Raw genomic sequence first — 17,388 nt, forward strand, 5'->3', positions numbered from 1 at the left:
GGTATAATTTAGGTGCTTAAGTCTAATTACCAGTTCCCCCAGTAAACACTCAAGTAAGTGATTTAAAGTTACTTAAGTATTCATTAGCAACACTGATTAAGCACCTGACTTATTCTTATATATGTATCCACAGATATATTGCTATGCTGGCGGAGGTAACATTTACTTTGTTTGGAACCATGGGCAAAACATTCTGTTCCCAGGTGTTTGGGGGCACGATTGCATTACAAGTGCAGAGCACACACATGTAGCTAGTACTGAGTTCCCCATACAGCCCTGCTGCCATAATTTCATCTAAAACTGCAGTTAGTGGTGGAGATAGCTCTCTGGGGTACATTACTTGATTACATTTGTAACACCCAAGTTAAGTGGGTCTTGCACTCCTAGGGAATTCAAACCTTTGTTTCCAAATAATACTGTAGGAAGGAATAAGAGGCCCTTTCCCTCTTCTGGCAGGTTGTGCCATGGAGTAACTGAAAATGTGATCTTAAAGGTCTTTTTCAACCTAATTGATTCTATGATTCTATGTCAGGTTCCTGGATCCATGCTGAGAGAACTAGCAGGAAAAATCATGGCTCCATAGTTGAGGGTATTTGTCTTTTGCTTATATGTGCATGTTCTCATTCTTTCTGGTTCTCTCTCGTATGTTCTCACTTACTTTTCTGAATCTTCCCTGCTGGAAGCATAGGACAGAAAGCACTCACACAGAGGCAAATATTTTTGCCCCCTTTGTTGGGTTCACGATTGTCCAGCCCCAGGGAGAATTGTCTCTTTCCCCTATCAGTTGCCTTAAAAACTGAAGTATCTGAGACTAGGCAAAGGTATGTTCCTACCTCATCATCAGAGCTGTAAGGTGCTCGGATTTCCTCATGAGTACCTAAAATAAGACTTTTTTTGGTAGAATTATACAGAGGTATCATACTTCAAGCACTGACATTTTCTTATATGCTAATAAGATGGCAGATTTTTGTGGCATGATTCATGTACTTCTTTACCTTAGGCAGTTGTAGAGCAAAAGTTATCAAAGTATCTAAGTGCTGGGATCTTAAGACTTCATTGTTAACTGTGCTCTGATAATTTTCACATCAAACATTCTCAGTTGAAAAGTAAAAAGATTATTTTGTTGCTGATGCTGTTATATACCCTGAAAGCTTTGGGAATATGCACACGAGCTTTGGCATTTCTTTTGCAGTTATGCCTAGAAGTTCCTCTCCAGATATCTCTTGTGTGATGTGTGATAGTATTATAACCAGTCTAAACTAACTGCAGGCATTTGTATGAGCTCACTGGTTTAAAAGAACCATTTGCCATGATTCTGGCAGATAGTAGTTGTTCTTGCCTTTCTTAAGGATTAGGGGCATATTGCTCTCTAGTTTTAGAAAGATGCCTGAGTGGCTTACCTACTAGTAAGCAAGAGAAATGAGAGATGAGACTACAGCAGGAAGTGATTTTGTAAGCCTTTGAGGCGAAGTAGACTAGCTGTGTACATCAAGATTACATAAGGCTGGAATTTTTTATACATTACTGTAAAGAGCATTAAGTCCATAGGCATCCTGTTTTTTTGGTGCTGGAATCTGATTTTCATTTTTTATATTTTATTTGCTTGCATTTGGTCTATTTATTTTGTCCATAGTACCTCAGCAGGGATGTACAGTCAAAATATGCAGCTGACACTGGTTTTAACAAAATGAAACAGAAAGAAAAACTTTATTAATGTGAGAAGCAGAATCCTGTTTGGTTCCCATCTGGAAGCAAGCATGAGTAAAAATTTGGTAGAAAATAAGTAGATTTATATGTACATATATCAAGAAAAAGAGTACAAACATTTTTCATCAAAGTTGAAGCACTTAGGACTGACCAGGGAGCAAATCTCTCACATGAAAGGTGTAGCTATTTGGAAGAAATTTCACTGACCTGAAGCACACACAGAGCTTGTCCAATAGGAACTGGAATCAGGTTGCAGAACAGACCTGCTGTCCATTATCAAGGGGTTTCTGTGGAATTAATGATGTGGGGCTGGTATGCTTGGGATAAAGTGATCACAGCAGCTGCTCATGGTGGTAAAGGCAAGTAAAGCTTTGGGAATACTGAACAGTAGAGTTCAGGGATTGTGCACTGAGTGTTCATGGTGCCATTGGCTCCAACCTGACACCTGGCTGTGTTTGACTGAAAGTATATGCAGCAAGTCTGCTGAGCTAGCTTTGTCTGAAAGGATGGAGTAGCTAAAGCAGTGTCAATACGAAGTTCATGGTTGATTCAGATAACCATTTCCAGCACCAAACATCGTCAGTTTAGATCATATTGTCAAATTACCCATTGTTAGAATAAGCATTTCCCAATGTGAATTTTCCCCTGTTTTTATGTAGCAAAAAAAAACACGTGCATGTATATATATATGCTTTTATATTACCATGTGTGGCATTACCAGATTTATCATGTTCTCTGTATTTGGGCATCAGGATATTGTGAGCAAAGTCTGTAGAGTACACAGAACGAATGCCAGTTGGCCTTTCTGTTGCTTTATTTCTAATTGTTTCTGTGCCCTGTTTCTGTATGTCTGCAGCAAAATGAGCCACTCTAGCACTTTTGTTAGATCTCTACCTTTTTCTTCCTCTTCTACCCATGCAGTGCACTGTGTGAAGCTTTTTCTAGTATGGGATATACATCCTATGAAGCTTTGACAGTACGTTCTTGGTTTCGATGCGTTTTGCAAATGTTCATAGATCAACCAAGTGGTATGCTGGCCAAGACAGATGCTGAGCGAACAGTTGGTAAGTGTTCACATTTCCCTAATGTTTGCAGTAGCGATTCTATATTGCAAAACTGGCAAACATTTTCAGCTAATTACAAAATGTATTTTTGTTTGTATTCCTTTACTTTTACCTAATTACAAAATGTGTTTCTTTTCGCCGCTTGTGCTATTTATTGATAGTTTGCCTGCTCTGCATATGACAAATTTATCACAAACAAAGATAAAAGAGCTGTTTCCTTGGAAGCAAAGAACAAAAACTTGCTCCCAAGGAGACAAGCTATTTTCCCCCATGGAGAAACTGCTCTGAAAAAAAGTGAAAATCTGAAGTAAATAGTCAGAAATCATGCTGTGAATGCCCTAAAAGAAAAAACAAGGGAAAAAAAATCAGTTGCAATTAATTCTTGCCTTTTTTGTATTGGATATTTTGGTTTCTTAGAGCAATCCCTTCTATAAAACAGTGCAGTTCTGTTTATCTGTAGAATACATCTTCCAGTGACTGTTTTTCATATACATTTTGTAGATTTTGAAGAAAGCCATCAGTGAAATTAAAGACTTTGTTATCCATACTTAAAACTATTAATTCTCTTATAACTGTATTAGAAAAATAACTACTTTGGACACACATTCTTTGTCTAGAGAGGTGCACTCTGTTGCAGAATCCTTGTATTTTAGACGTTTTGAAAGCATGTTTCATTTTATTATTTTGGGACTAAGATAAATTGGAAAGGACAACTGTACACTGTATTTACTGCTGTGCTCTCTTGTAACAACCAGGGAAAGCCTATACGGAGCAGCTGACTGAAATGACAAGACTGATCTCCAAGCTCTCAGAAGTACAAAACATTCTTTCAAAGGGTCATGTAGAAGAGTCAGTTTTCAAGCAAGACCCTAAAAATGCTCTTGTACAATTCATTAAGGTACTGTATATCTCTGTTAGCCTCACAGGACAATTTTAGTGAAAAGGAACTTTCTCTCAGATTTTTGCATGTACAGAAAGAAAATAATTACACAAACTTCATAAGAAATGTAGTGATTTCATTTGTATTTATTTCAGTGTTTTTTGTTTTCTCAGGCTGTTGGTAGAACTTACAGCAGCCTTCAGACACTCCCTGAGAAATCTGCCATGGTAGCAAAGACTCTGGAGTATTTAGGTGATGTATTAAAGAATGTAAAACCTTACCTGAAAGTAAAAGGACCTCCGGAAGGTCTGCAGCTTACATATTGGATCGTAGGTAATTATTTTGCAACCCATGTTAGGAAATAGTTTTACAGAATCAATAAAATGTGAGTTTTTATATTTTTATATATATCATAATTATATATATATATATATATATACTGTCCACTTTAATGGTTTAAAAAAAAGTCACCAAGATGTTAGCTAGATATTTAATTTTCTTCCACTGATTTTCTTTGGGTTTTATCCTGGTATCTAATCTCCTTGTGTTTTTTTGTTGTGTTGCTTTGTTTTTAATTATTCCTGTAAATCAATATTTAAGATGTTTTCATGTCTTTTACTACTGAAAACTACCTGGTTTCCCTAAACAAAACCAGAAACAATCATGAGACAGTGAAGCAGTGTTATGACAGGCTTTCTTTTTAGTAATGAAAACATAATGAAGGTTTAAAAGACAAAAAAAGCCCAATTGGGTGTAATTCAGTTACTTCTTTGCCTTCTGTGGGCTTGTTAAATTATAAAGATAGAGCAAGAAATTTATCAAATCTAAACACCTCCCTCCTGTGTTCAGACCGTCTTCTGCTGTCCCCTGCATCACAGCAGTGATAGCAGAAGGAGTACTTCTAGCTGGAATGAGCACATTTCCTTCAAAGCAGGCAGCTTTAACAACATTATTAGAAGTATTGTTAAGTGATTGTTCTCTTTCTCTATTATTGATCATTGTGTTTTCTTTCACTCCACAAGATTAATGTTGCTTAGCCTTGGTTTTAGGGATGGTAATGAATGACTTTTATAGACTAATAATATCTTGTAACAGCCTACTTTTGCTCTCTCATTATTTTCAACGTCTTAAGCATATTTTCTTGGGATACTTCTATATTTCCAACCCAGCAAACATTTTCTTGCTTCTGATTAAATCTAAAGTTAATAGGAATCTTGTTCTATTTAATCTGTATTTTGAATATTAACACTCATATGATATATGGAGTTATTTCCTCAAGAAAAATTATATTTCACCTGCATTAAAGTTATTCATCAAAGTTAGGGTATTTACATATCAATGTCTTTTTCCTTTTTTTTTTTTGCAACTCGAAAGGAAGATCTTAAAACCAGCTCAGAGCTATATACGTGAGAAGTTAATGTGTTGAAAACAAGAAAGATGCTCTTTGAGGTTCTCATTTTGTGAATTAGGAGTGACAAAGGTCTGGAGAAACCATACTGGTTTAAAGGAGTTGGCTGCCCCACATTCTTTTTAGCCTCCTGAATTAGATGCATTAAAGAGATTTTGAAAGATATATAATGTTTTCCTAACATTGAATTGCTGTGTGAGTAGTTGCTGATATGGCCACAGTGTTAGATAAATGTGAAGGGAGGGCAGAGGCAGTGTCACTCTGAAAAATGCAATGAACGCAGACAGTAAGGTAAATGTTTTAAGTGCATGTGTGCTGATTGCAGTAGTGTTATGTATCAAGTTTAGTTAGTTTTTCTGCATGGGTGTGGGAGGCTATCCTTTCTTCAGCATTACTACAGCAGCTTCACTTCCCTGGAAACTTGTATTGAATCAATTTAGTACTTTCATTTTGCTGAACTGGAAATGGACTTGGGTTATCTTGACTGGGATTTTTTAAAGGAATACCATGGAATGAGTGCATGGGACTTAAATTGCTTTGGGATTTCTTGCAATTTTGGGGGTTGGGTTTTGTTTGTTTTGGTTTGGGTTTTGTTTGTTGGTTTGGTTTGGTTTTGTTGATTGTTTGTTTGTTTGTTTTTTCCCAACAGGTTGTCTGGTAAAGTTCTGGGCACCAATACTGGCTACTTCCAAAGCACAGCAACTCTTGTTCCGCATTGTGGATTGCTTACTGCTGCCACACTCTGTGCTCCAACAGGACAAAGAGCTGCCTGTGGCTTTGCTGTCTTCCATTCAGGAAAGTCTACCTCTTTATCTTCAGGTAAATGTCTGAACTCTATTATCAGCAGACAAATGTGTCTTCAGGAAAAGATTCATATTGCAAAAGATGTTTTCTTTTTCCATAATCAAAACAAACGTTGACTGAAGCAGCAAGAAGAGCTTTTTCTTCTTGTAGAATTAGAAGGAAAAATGCCACCCTTTCCTCTTGTTGCATGCAGTTAGGCTGTGGTACACTCCAGAGCTTCTAGTCTAATTGCTTTATACGTAAAGCTTTTAGCCAACCTGCTGTTTACACTGGTCTGATGTGACAGATTTCTGAAGCAATGGATCAAATAATCTTAGTATGTAGCAAGACACTAGTTGAGATGACAGAGCAAACAGATGTTTTAAATCATCCTTGACTTGGCTAACTGTGGATAATTAAAGTTGAACTGCTTTTTTTTTCATTGCCCTTAGGAACAAAAGAAACTTCTCTGTATGTCATGACACTGTTTTATCTTAATAGTTTGAGAATATGTTTTCCTGAATCAAGTTCCTGCTGCTTACACTTACATGAATAAAGCCTTGCCTGTTATTCCTCCTATTCTTCCCTCAACTTACCTGTCACTCTTGAAACTGTGAGGCTTGTAGAAAAAGACTAAATCCTTCTGGTGAGGAATAGAAAAGAATATTTTTTTAAAATAAATGACATGTTTTTCCTTGTAAATCCCTGGGTCTTCTTTGCTTACTATTTTCCATTTCCTCTTAGTCTTCATTTTGATTGCAGTCTTAACTGATCGTTTTACAGGATTGTATTGTGAAACAACGCAGGGGTGACAGTCTAAACATCCCTTGGATTTATTCCTTTAAAAGTTGCACTGTGATCGATGGCATGTCACATGGAAGTGAAAATGATTATATAATGATGTGCAAAATATGACTTTCTTTGCTGCTCTGTAGGTATTTTCAGAAGCTATATACATGTAGGGCCATCTGGACACTGGTATTACTATGGAGTGTGACTGTTTGCTAATTTAGGATTTCAGTTGGAGAGCACTGTTTCTCTGTAGTCTGCACATACGGATGTAGAGTTAAGATGAAAGCACTCCAGTTGTTTTGAAGTCCAAGTGTTGTGGACCTTTGTTTCCTGTTTTCTTTGCCAGTCTCTGACTTCCTGACCTCACTGTCCTATTCTTCAGCAGTCTGGTGCATAGTCCATGTGCTTTCCGGCTAAGCTAAGCGATCTTACTGGCCAGATAGTTTATTTTAGACAGTTGCTGCTTCTAGAAAACAAGTAATTCTTTAATTTGACAAAAGCTTCCGGAGAAAGAAGACAAAGAGGAGAAGACTTTATTTTTCCTGTTTCAATGTGGAACTTCTACATTTTATGAATTGTTTGTATTTACAAAGTTGCAGCATTTTTATGAGCTTCAAAATGCTTCATTCATTCCAAAATACTTTCTTCCCCTTTAATTGGGACGTGGAAAAATTCCAGTTTAGAATCAACTTGAAAATATTTTAATATCAGTTTTAAATTCTCTTAGGACTGCTTCTGAACTCCTTTGAGATCAAGTGGATTGTAGGCAATCGCTGACTTCTCAGGTTATCGTTTCACAGTTGGCTTCAGCTAAGTTGACTTAGGGCTAAATTCATTCCCTTTCACCCTCATGTGCATTCCCAATTAATTTGCTTTAATGGTTCTGTGATTAGCAAATTGTGAGCTGATTCAACTTGTAACTAGCCCATGAAACAAACAAACAAACTAAAAACAACCCCCAAACCAGAAAACTGATAAAACACTGTATGTGGGAGGGAAAGCTTGTAAACGTGATGGGAGGAAAGGCAGAGAACCAGCATCCTCTGTTAGTAATCCCACCTTGACTAACTTAAACTACTGGCTCTTCATCAGGGACTGCAGCGATAAGACAAGGGGTAACGGGTTCAAACTTAAACGGGGGAAGTTCAGGTTAGACATAAGGAAGAAGTTCTTTACTGTGAGGGTGGTGAGGCACTGGAATTGATTGCCCAAAGAAATGGTAAATGCTCCATCCCTGGCAGTGTTCAAGGCTGGGTTAGACAGAGCCTTTGGGACCATGTCTGGTGTGAGGCGTCCCTGCCCATGGCAGGGGGGGTGAAATTAGGTGATCATAAGGTCCTTTCCAACCCTGTTCTATGATTCTATTCTATAATTCTATGGTGAAATGTGTGATCAGACTCTCCTTGGGTGGCTGCCCTGGGTCTGGTGCCCATTCATGGAGGTGGAGCAGTGATGTTTTAGTGCAGGAGCCTTAATTCATCCACCCTAATGTTAGACAAACATTGGTTTATAGCTCTGTCCCTGTTAATACTCCACTTTACAACTTAATTCCTTGGCAGTTACATGAAAATAAAGAAATAGGAATTTGGACACCATGCAAAATATCTTGTTATGCATGCAGATTCTTTATTCATAGTCAGAGCATAAAAGCACTTGAGTAGCATTTCTACTCAGAGGTCTTTTTGATTCTTTTTTTTCTTTTGCCAGCCTTCTGAAAAGTTCTGGGCTCCTCCTCAATCTGCTTTTCTTGTCCTGAATTCTCCTTCTTCAGCTCCTTCAGCCTGGGCTGCTCCTCCTTTGTCAAGAAAAACTCCTTAAATATTCAGAAAACATAATTCTGCAAGCAATGGTTTGCAAAACTTCCCTCTTTCCAGAGCTTTTAGTAACTAATCTTAATGTGGTTTATTTGACCTTTTTATGTGGGTTTTGAAAGGATTTGAGATCAGTCTTACTAGCAGGTAATTAATTTCACACATTTGTTGATGCAGGGATGGTATGAAATCCTACAGAATTCCTGAGTTGTGTAGAAAAAGATTCCCCAGTCACATGCCCTGTGTAATGGTAATGCAACTGGCCACGTAACTTGGGCAGCAGGATATAAAACAAGGATAATGTTGTCACTGTACTAAACTGTGAGAGGGCATTGTCTTTGTTCATCACCCTGTAATGAATACCCTTTAATTGTCACCCTACAATTGTTCATCTTTTAGAACATCGTAGGAAGCTCCTTCTCCCCCAACAGCACTGTTTATTGCTATCTTCCCAATTCATCAAAACTGGTGACTCTGTCTCACCTTTCTTAACCACCCCAAACCTACACATTTATTTTTAATAGCTCAAAATTAACAGGCTTTGTTTAATTTCAAATTTGTTTAATTAACAAGCACAAATAATTGTCAAATGCACGAATTAAGACCAGCCATTGCATTTCTCTCTCCTCAGTTCACACTGACTGTATTTACTTGTTATGTTTGTGTTTACTGTATATATAAATTTGGGCTATACAGGTCTGCCTTTTGACAGCTCTTGGGCAACTGGGCTGTTCTCCACTGTACATTGAGCTTATCTAGAAGTTTCCTTCAAACTGAGTCACCGATGTTGCCTTGTCAAAATAGCTTAGTTCTAGCAACTTTTAAACTGGTATTTTTTCTTTCTTGCCTACAGGGTTACTGTCTGGCTGTTACTTCTTTCACTTGCATCTGTTTAGATAATATTTGGTGACCTATGAACGATTTTGTTGGGATACAGTATCAAATTTGTCCTCAGAGTTGATTGAATAATGGACTTTAGAATGTAAAACATCAGTAACATGAATGAACAGCCATTTTATAATTTTATGGAAGTGTTCTTAGATATGAGATAGTGAGACGTGTAAAATCTAAGACTGGGTATTTTGCCACTGTAAAAAGAAGTTGAGCTGATTTGTGTGATAGTGGATTGCTGAAGCCTACCATGGGAAATTTCAGACTGAGATTGCGCTTGGATGGATTTTTTGGGGAATTATTTTAAGGAATTTTAGGACATATTTATCAGTAATATGGAAAAGAACAGAAGCGGTGTACAGGACTTATTTTGGAGAAGAAATAATAGTTTAAATATATCTTGTAGAATACGCTGTGGGTGCATGGAATAAGCGTAATATACATAATGATGGGAAAGGTAAGATACCCTGCTTGATTTATCAGCATTGATCCTGTCCAAATACAGATGGTTGATTGCTGTCTAAATACAGGAGAGTGTTGAAAGAGCTTAATTCTAAGTAGTGCTTGGCACATACATTTTCCAGTGATTTTAATGGGTCTGTGCAGGCTCAGCAGTTGTCAGAGATCAGACCTTAAAAGCCCTCCTGTGAGCCACATCTGTGGTCCGATATTTGAGCAAGCTTATTAATACATTTTGTGAATTATAGTATGTGTTTAATAGGAATTGTACAACATTAATTGGCGAACAGCAGATTTATTCCAACAGCGGGACTGATATTATAAGTCATCATTAGATAGCTTGGCATTTCTGCAGTGAATAGTTCCAGTAATCCATACTAATCGGTTCTTCGCTCTCCACAGGTGATTTACAGATATATGGATAAATCAGAAGAAAGAGGCAGCTCTGGCCACAAAAGGTTCCTGCAGTGAGCACACACAGGAGTCAGTTGCCTTTCTGCTAAAATGAGGAGCAGATGTTGTCATGCCCCTCTGCTCCCCTTAAAAATTCTTTGGGTTTTTTTTCCCTTCTCTTTTTAACCTTAGAAGATAGATAAAGAGCATAGTTAAGAAAAGGAGAGCGGCTCTATCAAGCCTTTAAAGTCCATCTGCTTTGTAGGGATTGTCCTAGGGGTCACATGTGACTGATTTCAGATCTCTGGTCCAGAACTGCAGTCCCGTAGCATGTGTTTCTTTTCTGTCTGACATGAACAGTAGCTTCCTTCATCTCTGTTAATTACTGGCGGGATTAAAAAGAAGAAAGTTCCATGTTATTTCCTTCTAATCACATCCCTGGCCAGCACTGCCTGCGATGTTTTGCCATTATACTTGGAGATCTGCAGCTACTGTGCAGTGTTGGTAATTTATCCCTTGTGCCACTTGGAATATGGCGTGGTCAGACCTTGTGCAGGTCTGTTGCTCTTTGCGCTTTGTAAGAAAAAGGAGGAGTCCAAAATACAGGACATGGTGTTGAGCTATGGGCTTTCTTGTCCAAAAGAGAAACCCAAGTTCTTTTCTGGAAACTTCTAGGGCACAGTAGAAACATCAGAGTCAAATGTGTGATGATTCTTCCCTGAAGACCTTTGGTGCTGTGGATGTGCCCTTCCTGTGTGAGGACTGATGTGTGGATTTTTCTGCTATGTAGAAGAGAAGGTTTTTTTTGCTTAGGGGTGTTTTTCTGGCTCCTAATGAAGAAGCAGGCAACTTTTATCACTGGAAAAAAGAACTGAATTAATATCTTGGAAGCTGTTAGTGCTAATCTTGTAACTTTCATTAAGAAAAAGTTATGAGGATCCTTCTTCAAGTGAGAATTTTGTTATTACTATGTAGCTTTAAAAATAAGACCTTTTTTGGGTGGCAGCATCTCTGCCTGACCCATCGAAAAGGAACCTAGAATCTTTCCTAAAGAAAAGATTAGCTTACAGAAAAAAAGGTGTTTTCTTTTTCAGTGTTTTTTTTACAAGTTAACAGCTCTCCTCACAGGATTTCAAGAGCCCTCTCAATCCTCATCGGACAGCTAAAGAAAAAACATCACTAGTTAACTTGTGTCCTTTCTTAACTTTCTAGTCAAGAAGAGTATCTGTCAGTAATGATCTTGGCAGTGTGTTGTTTTGTTGGTGGTGGGTTTTTGTTTGGTTTGATTTTCCTTTAATCATTTGCTTCTTTTTCATATTACATCTCTCCAAATCCCCTGCTCCCAGAAATTAGAATCAGTTTACTTCAACTCAGAAAATGAAAATGCTTTTACAAAGGGTCAGGCTAGGTTTGTTGCTCCATCTTCAATTGAAACTATTGGAAGATCTGCAAAAATTATTCAGTGTTCCTTCAGATAACCTAAACTCTAATGTTTTTTGCTATTTATTGAACCTATTAAGGATAATTTGGATCATTTCTTAAAAATAGTAACTCTTATTATTTAATAATAACTGATTTCTTCCCTCTTTTCTTGACACTGCGTGGCATTTGTTGATCCTCAAATTGAAGAACTGTCTCAGTAATTATTGTTAGTTCTTCATAGGTGTTAATGTTCTTCATGTATTCCTACAGGTGTCTGCTGTCAGGTTGTGATGTTCTTTGTGTCCCTTTTATCAGATAGATTCATACTCTTTCTCGCAGATTAACTCAGTCTAAAGAGTGCCAGTTCTGATTTTGGGGCAGTGGAATATTTTCTGTCTTTTTCGAAGTGCTGTACTGTAGAAAGTACAGGCAGCAACTCTTCTTCGTGCCTGCTGCAACATCTTACTGAAAACACCAAACACTCAGCTTTACATACGAAATAATCTGTCATCTCTAATGGTCTGAGCCTGCTTGCCAAGCAGTGTTTTTAAGAAATCTGATATAGTAGCAGCTGCTTTTCCCTACAAAATTTTGCGGCATGTACACAAAAGGAGAAGAGAACCTGAACTGTTGATCAAAGCCCCAGTTCAGGAAGTGTGGCTTTTATTGTTGGGACTCAGCAAAATTACTCGGGAGCTCTAGAATTATGGGAAGTTAAACCCTAACCAGACATGTCCGTATTCAAGAGGGGCGCCTATAGCAAGTCTTCAGGCACGTCCTGAAGCACCTCATTCCTTGAAAGCTCGTATTTCCTCTGTTCGTTTACTGTAGAACCAAAAGCGGGAGCTGCCCATTTCAAGGAAGTGCCAAGAACACCCTTAGCTATGTCTCAGCCTGCTTTTTTTTCTGAAAGAATTATTCTGTCATGTTCATGCAGATAAGTGTAAATGAAAATGGTTTTGGGGAGGGAGTCCCATGTGAAAAGCTACAGAAATACTGCTTGTATTACAGCTTGTCGTGAGCTATTCATTCCTTCATTAGGGGAGTTAGCTTACCTCAGCAAGCACCAATATTCAGGCAGGTACTCCTCCTACCACAACTGGAGTCTGAATTGCAGTGCTAGTGGGAGTTTGAAGTACTGTTGAAGTCGCTGCCTAGGGAACTCTATGCTTGAACTTCTTTTATGCCATTATTCTTGTTGGACAAAACTACTGTGAAAACTGAATTCTCAAGAGGCTTCTGTTTGTGCCGCTGACAGTGACCCTTCTGATAGGAGATCATTGCAGGTTTTTATTTTTTCTTAGTGATTTGTTCTTCTTCCTTTCAGCAATCAAAGGAAGGGAAGGAAACTCTTAACTTTCACAGCAGCTTGTACCAGTAACAAGAATACTCTTTTTTCAGAGGTGTACCATGTGTACATGGTATAACTACAGGTAGTGTTCAGCTAAGCACTTTCTGGGCAAGCACTTTCATTATAGATTTCTCTTTGGATCAATATAGCTTATATTGAATAAATGACAGCAAATTTAGCCCTATCTTAAACAGATTTTTAAAAAATCCTCTAAATCCCTTATAAATGGTGCCTAATTTACTCTAATTTGTTCATGCTATGAGCAAGATTTTTCTTGTCAGACCACGATTCTAAGTGCTTATTTTTCTGCTATGTCATTCCTGCAAAAATTTCACATGGTGCTTTACAAACAGATGAGGTATTCTCTCTCTCTCCCTTCATAAATCTTACCTGACTAATGTACTTTCTTAGACCACGTACAAGGTTGAAAAAGAAATTAGGAGCTCTTGGGCACAGAGGTGGTTTCTCAGGTCTGAAATGTCAAGGTTTTATTTCAGATTTGAAGGGGAGCTTGCGTGTCCCAGAGCTTTTCTTTCAATGTATTAATTGATCTAGTACAAGATTTTGTTTTCTTTGCAAGTCTTGCCCTGGCTCTCTCTTCCTATGTAGACTGTCATATCTGCAGCAAATTACTGATGCTTGTTTGTGTTTGTGCAGCAGTTTACAGCGTGTGTATTTACCTAACTTTAACAACTTCTGTTGTTAAATAAAGATTTATTCAAAAGTATTGTTAAAAATTTATTTCTCATTTTCTGACATTTTCCTCTACAGGGTCTGTCTTTTATATGCTGCCAGTCCCAAACACAGGGTGCCTATTTAAATCAACTGCTTGGGAGCATTATTCAGCATTATTTTGGACGATTTCTCCCTTCCTCTCCATCTGTGTTTGGAGCCAACCAGCATCCAATGCTGACTGCTTTATGCAGTTCCCTTACAGCTGCCCAGATGCTCCGTCTACGGAAGACCACTCTGCATGTCATAAAGTAAGGACCACTGAAGTAAAAAAACATCACTTATTCAGATCTCACAAATAGCTGAGGGGAAAGGGAATGCCACTGTTTTCTTCTCAGTTAACTGATAGTTTGGCTGTGGGAAAGGCTTCCAAGTTGCTGGGTAGGGAGCAAAGGAAAGACAACATGTATGCATCAGGAGAGTAAAAGTGGGAAGATCTGGTGACCAATGAGAGTGCCATTGAGGGTAAAGATCCTGGACTAGAAGAAAAAATGTCACATGGGATCACATGGAAAGCAAGTATTTTTCTAGAAAAGTTACACTGCAATATACATCATCATATATTTGTGTCTCAGGCTGTATTTAATGTCACAGGGTTGCAGTGCTTACGGTTGGAAAAGAGAAATGCAGAATTTGGTGTGTGGGAATGAAGAGGAAGATGTAAAGGCAGGGAGACAGTACTTGTCCACTGTGCTGTCACTACTTGCACGATGTCAACAGCAGCTCTAAATGCTGATTCCCTGCTGCTGAAAGGCTAAAGCTTTGTTTTATATAATGCAGAATAGGGAGCAAGCTGTACTTTTTGTCTATGTTGGGAGAGGAGTTAAACCCCTTCAAATATATGGTTACTGCTTTTATCCATGGTAATTGTATTTTTGTTTGTCGAAGAGTCTGTATACATATTGATTAAAAGAATTTCAGTGTTGATCTTAGGCAAATATGATAAGGAATCCTGTAAATAAAGCCTGTATTATCACTTATTATGGGAATGAATTTAGATTTTGCAGTCTTAGTTCTGATGTGGTTTAAGTTATGAACACTCAAACTTCATCATCTTAATAAACCTGGTTTGAATGTGTGCATGCATGTGTGCATTGAGAGTGGAAAGAAAGTTCTGAAACTGTAATGGCACTTGGTGACATTAAATGGCACTTGGTAAGACATTAAATGTTCCTTAGTGATCTGGGGAGAATCTTAGAACTGAGCAGCAGTCTGATTTACAAACTATTGGGTGGCCAGGAGGCAGCCACTAGGTCTATATGTAAATACATACAGAGTTCACTAGCCATATATAAAAATATAGGAGTGTTACAACCTTCATTTGCCAAGTTATACCGGTGCTCTGAAGCTGTGCAATGAAATACTCGGAACCCTGAAAGTCAGGCTTCTTTTGAAAGTCCTAGAAGCACTCCTCACTTTTAACAAGGATGGTGGTTTTTGATGCATTGCTCGGTAAACATGCATGCCTTGCTTGAGTACTGGTAGTACCTAATATTCAATATCTGAAAAGGTTTTTTCAAGGTTCTGGGAGTGCTCTTGCTAACTGATGCATAAATGCTGTGTTCTTTTTTACATGCGTTCTTCTCTCCTAAATGCTTCAATTGAAACTGTCTTCAGATTTCAGTAGTTTGTAATGCGAAATCAACAGTAGTTCAGATTCTTGTATTCTCTTGCAGAAAAATATCAAATCAAGCTGTTCAAATTGGAACACTTGCTATGCATGAAGTCAAAATTTGCTTTTCTTGCAGGTTAACAGGTCACCTTTTAATATTTGGTACAAATTTTATACCGGAGATGACTGTGTTAATTCTGGAGGAGCAAAAGCAAACATTGGCTTTCCTGTTACAACATACTGTTGACAAAAATAAAATCACAGTACCAGTATAACAGCAGAGCTGTTACCACAAGTTGGGTTGTGAGTTGACAAAAGCACATAAAAATAAATAAAGTAGTTGAACAACAGTTGTATTTTGGATGTCATTTTAGGGTATTAGAATCTTGATTCCTCCCTTTACTCAATTATTCTATGAAGCTTTTCTATTTTAACTTTTGCAGTCAAACTTAGCTTTTTAAGTATAACTGATAGCTGTTATTTCTTACTTCCCTCTCCACGGAAGTCGGAAGGCATCGCTGTCCTCTGATATACTGGGAGTTATTGCTAAGACTAAGACAAAGAAGCCATTATTTGGGCTTAAATAAAGATAGAAATCTATGTAATAAGCCTCCTGCTGAAATATCCCAGTTATTGTAAGGTATATGGTGCTTGCATTGAATGGAAATAACAAATTATAGACTTTGTTCTGGTTTTCTTTGTCTTCCCAGTGAAAACTACTTGCAGTTCAAAGGCAACGCTCCACCTCCACGCTTGGCCTCAGTTCTTGCTTTCATTCTTGATGTACTTAAGAGAACCCAGAGCATTGAGCTATGTGACATTGACTTAGTTCTCCCGGCTGTGTTGAAATGCTTGGTGCTGGTTAATGAGCTACAAGGTGAGCTGCTTGTTTGCTTTAAATACATTCCTGCACACCTGTAAGATTCTTGAACTGCAGAGCATCTTTCATACCAATATTTAAGACTCTTAGATGATGTGAATGGGATACTTTGGCCTGATAAACTGGACAGGCTTTGTTTTTTCATTACCTGGGATGCCTGTCTCCAAGAGGCAGAGAAATCCTACCTCTTTTTGCTCTCTAATGATCAATTTGTGAGGAGTCTGAAGAGCATTTCCATTCTTCCTGTACTTCCCATCTCATTTCTTCCAGACTTAGTAACCATGGAAATTTTCTGACACCTAAAGGTTTGAGACCAAATAAGACTAGCATATGTTCTCCCCATAGAGGCATCATAAATGGATTATAAGTAGCTTGTTGCTCTCTGAAGGCATCTTTGAATCTTCTTTCTTCTTTTAGCATGCTTTGTTTGGTAGTGAGATCTTCTTTATTTTTAGTTCCTAAAAATGCAGCACTCTGTTCACCCCGCAGTTGTATAATGGATGTGGATGTGTGCATAAGCTCAGAATTTCCGCTTCTTGCTGCCAGCAGAGGCATTAAGCAAAATGGGGATTCACCTCTGACTTCTCCTGGGAATTTTATCTAATAAAGTACTTTTTGATTCTCGTCTGTGAAAGTTTCAAGGGCAAGATATGCTTAGGAAATTGGCTGAATCATCACACACCTTTCTTCCCCCTTTTGCCATCACAGCCGTATCTGCCTGAAGCTGCGAGAGTACCTTCTTTGCAACGTGCTGTGGAGCAGAATAAGCTGAATGTGGTGTGCAGCTGCAGCCACCAGCTCGTTGCCTGCCTGGGCAGGGCTCCACTGCACCCTTGTAGAAACATCCTTGCCATTCAGTTCCAAAGGAAGGGCTGCATCTTGCAACTTAAATAATTATTTGGAAACAATTAAAGGGGAAGAAAATAGTGGAGTTTTAGGGGGTTTCTTCCTCCCCCCCCACGCCCCCAAAAACGTAGGGTGGATTTCAGGACGACCCACCATTGAAAGTAAAGAGTAGGTCTCTATAGCTTTGGGTAGGATATAATGCCACAACTGCTTTTCTTTCATTCAAATAGAAATGATTAAAGAATACAAACAGAACTGAAATTTAAATAAAATCTCTATTTCCACTAAGTGGTATCTCTTTGCTTTCACTTAAAGAGGCCATAGTGTACTAAAAAATCTGTATGTTTAAAGGATAAT

The 17,388-nt window shown here is 38.2% G+C and overlaps 1 protein-coding gene across 3 annotated transcripts in view; it reads left to right on the plus strand.

The window, feature by feature from the left end:
• MMS22L (MMS22 like, DNA repair protein) overlaps positions 1-17,388 on the plus strand; it is a 91,886-nt gene that overhangs the window by 70,402 nt on the left and 4,096 nt on the right. For all 3 annotated transcript variants that reach the window (XM_061460255.1, XM_061460254.1, XM_061460256.1), the window contains exons 17-22: positions 2,629-2,771; positions 3,527-3,669; positions 3,825-3,984; positions 5,709-5,878; positions 13,733-13,944; positions 16,016-16,182. In XM_061460255.1, coding sequence (XP_061316239.1) covers positions 2,629-2,771; positions 3,527-3,669; positions 3,825-3,984; positions 5,709-5,878; positions 13,733-13,944; positions 16,016-16,182 — 995 coding nt within the window. The remainder of the gene's footprint in view (positions 1-2,628; positions 2,772-3,526; positions 3,670-3,824; positions 3,985-5,708; positions 5,879-13,732; positions 13,945-16,015; positions 16,183-17,388) is intronic.

This window comes from Pezoporus flaviventris, unplaced genomic scaffold, assembly GCF_033815535.1.
Source record: "Pezoporus flaviventris isolate CSIRO_AGI_PZ_B2104156 unplaced genomic scaffold, CSIRO_AGI_Pfla_v1 ptg000031l, whole genome shotgun sequence".
NCBI classification, from domain to species: Eukaryota; Metazoa; Chordata; class Aves; order Psittaciformes; family Psittacidae; genus Pezoporus; species Pezoporus flaviventris.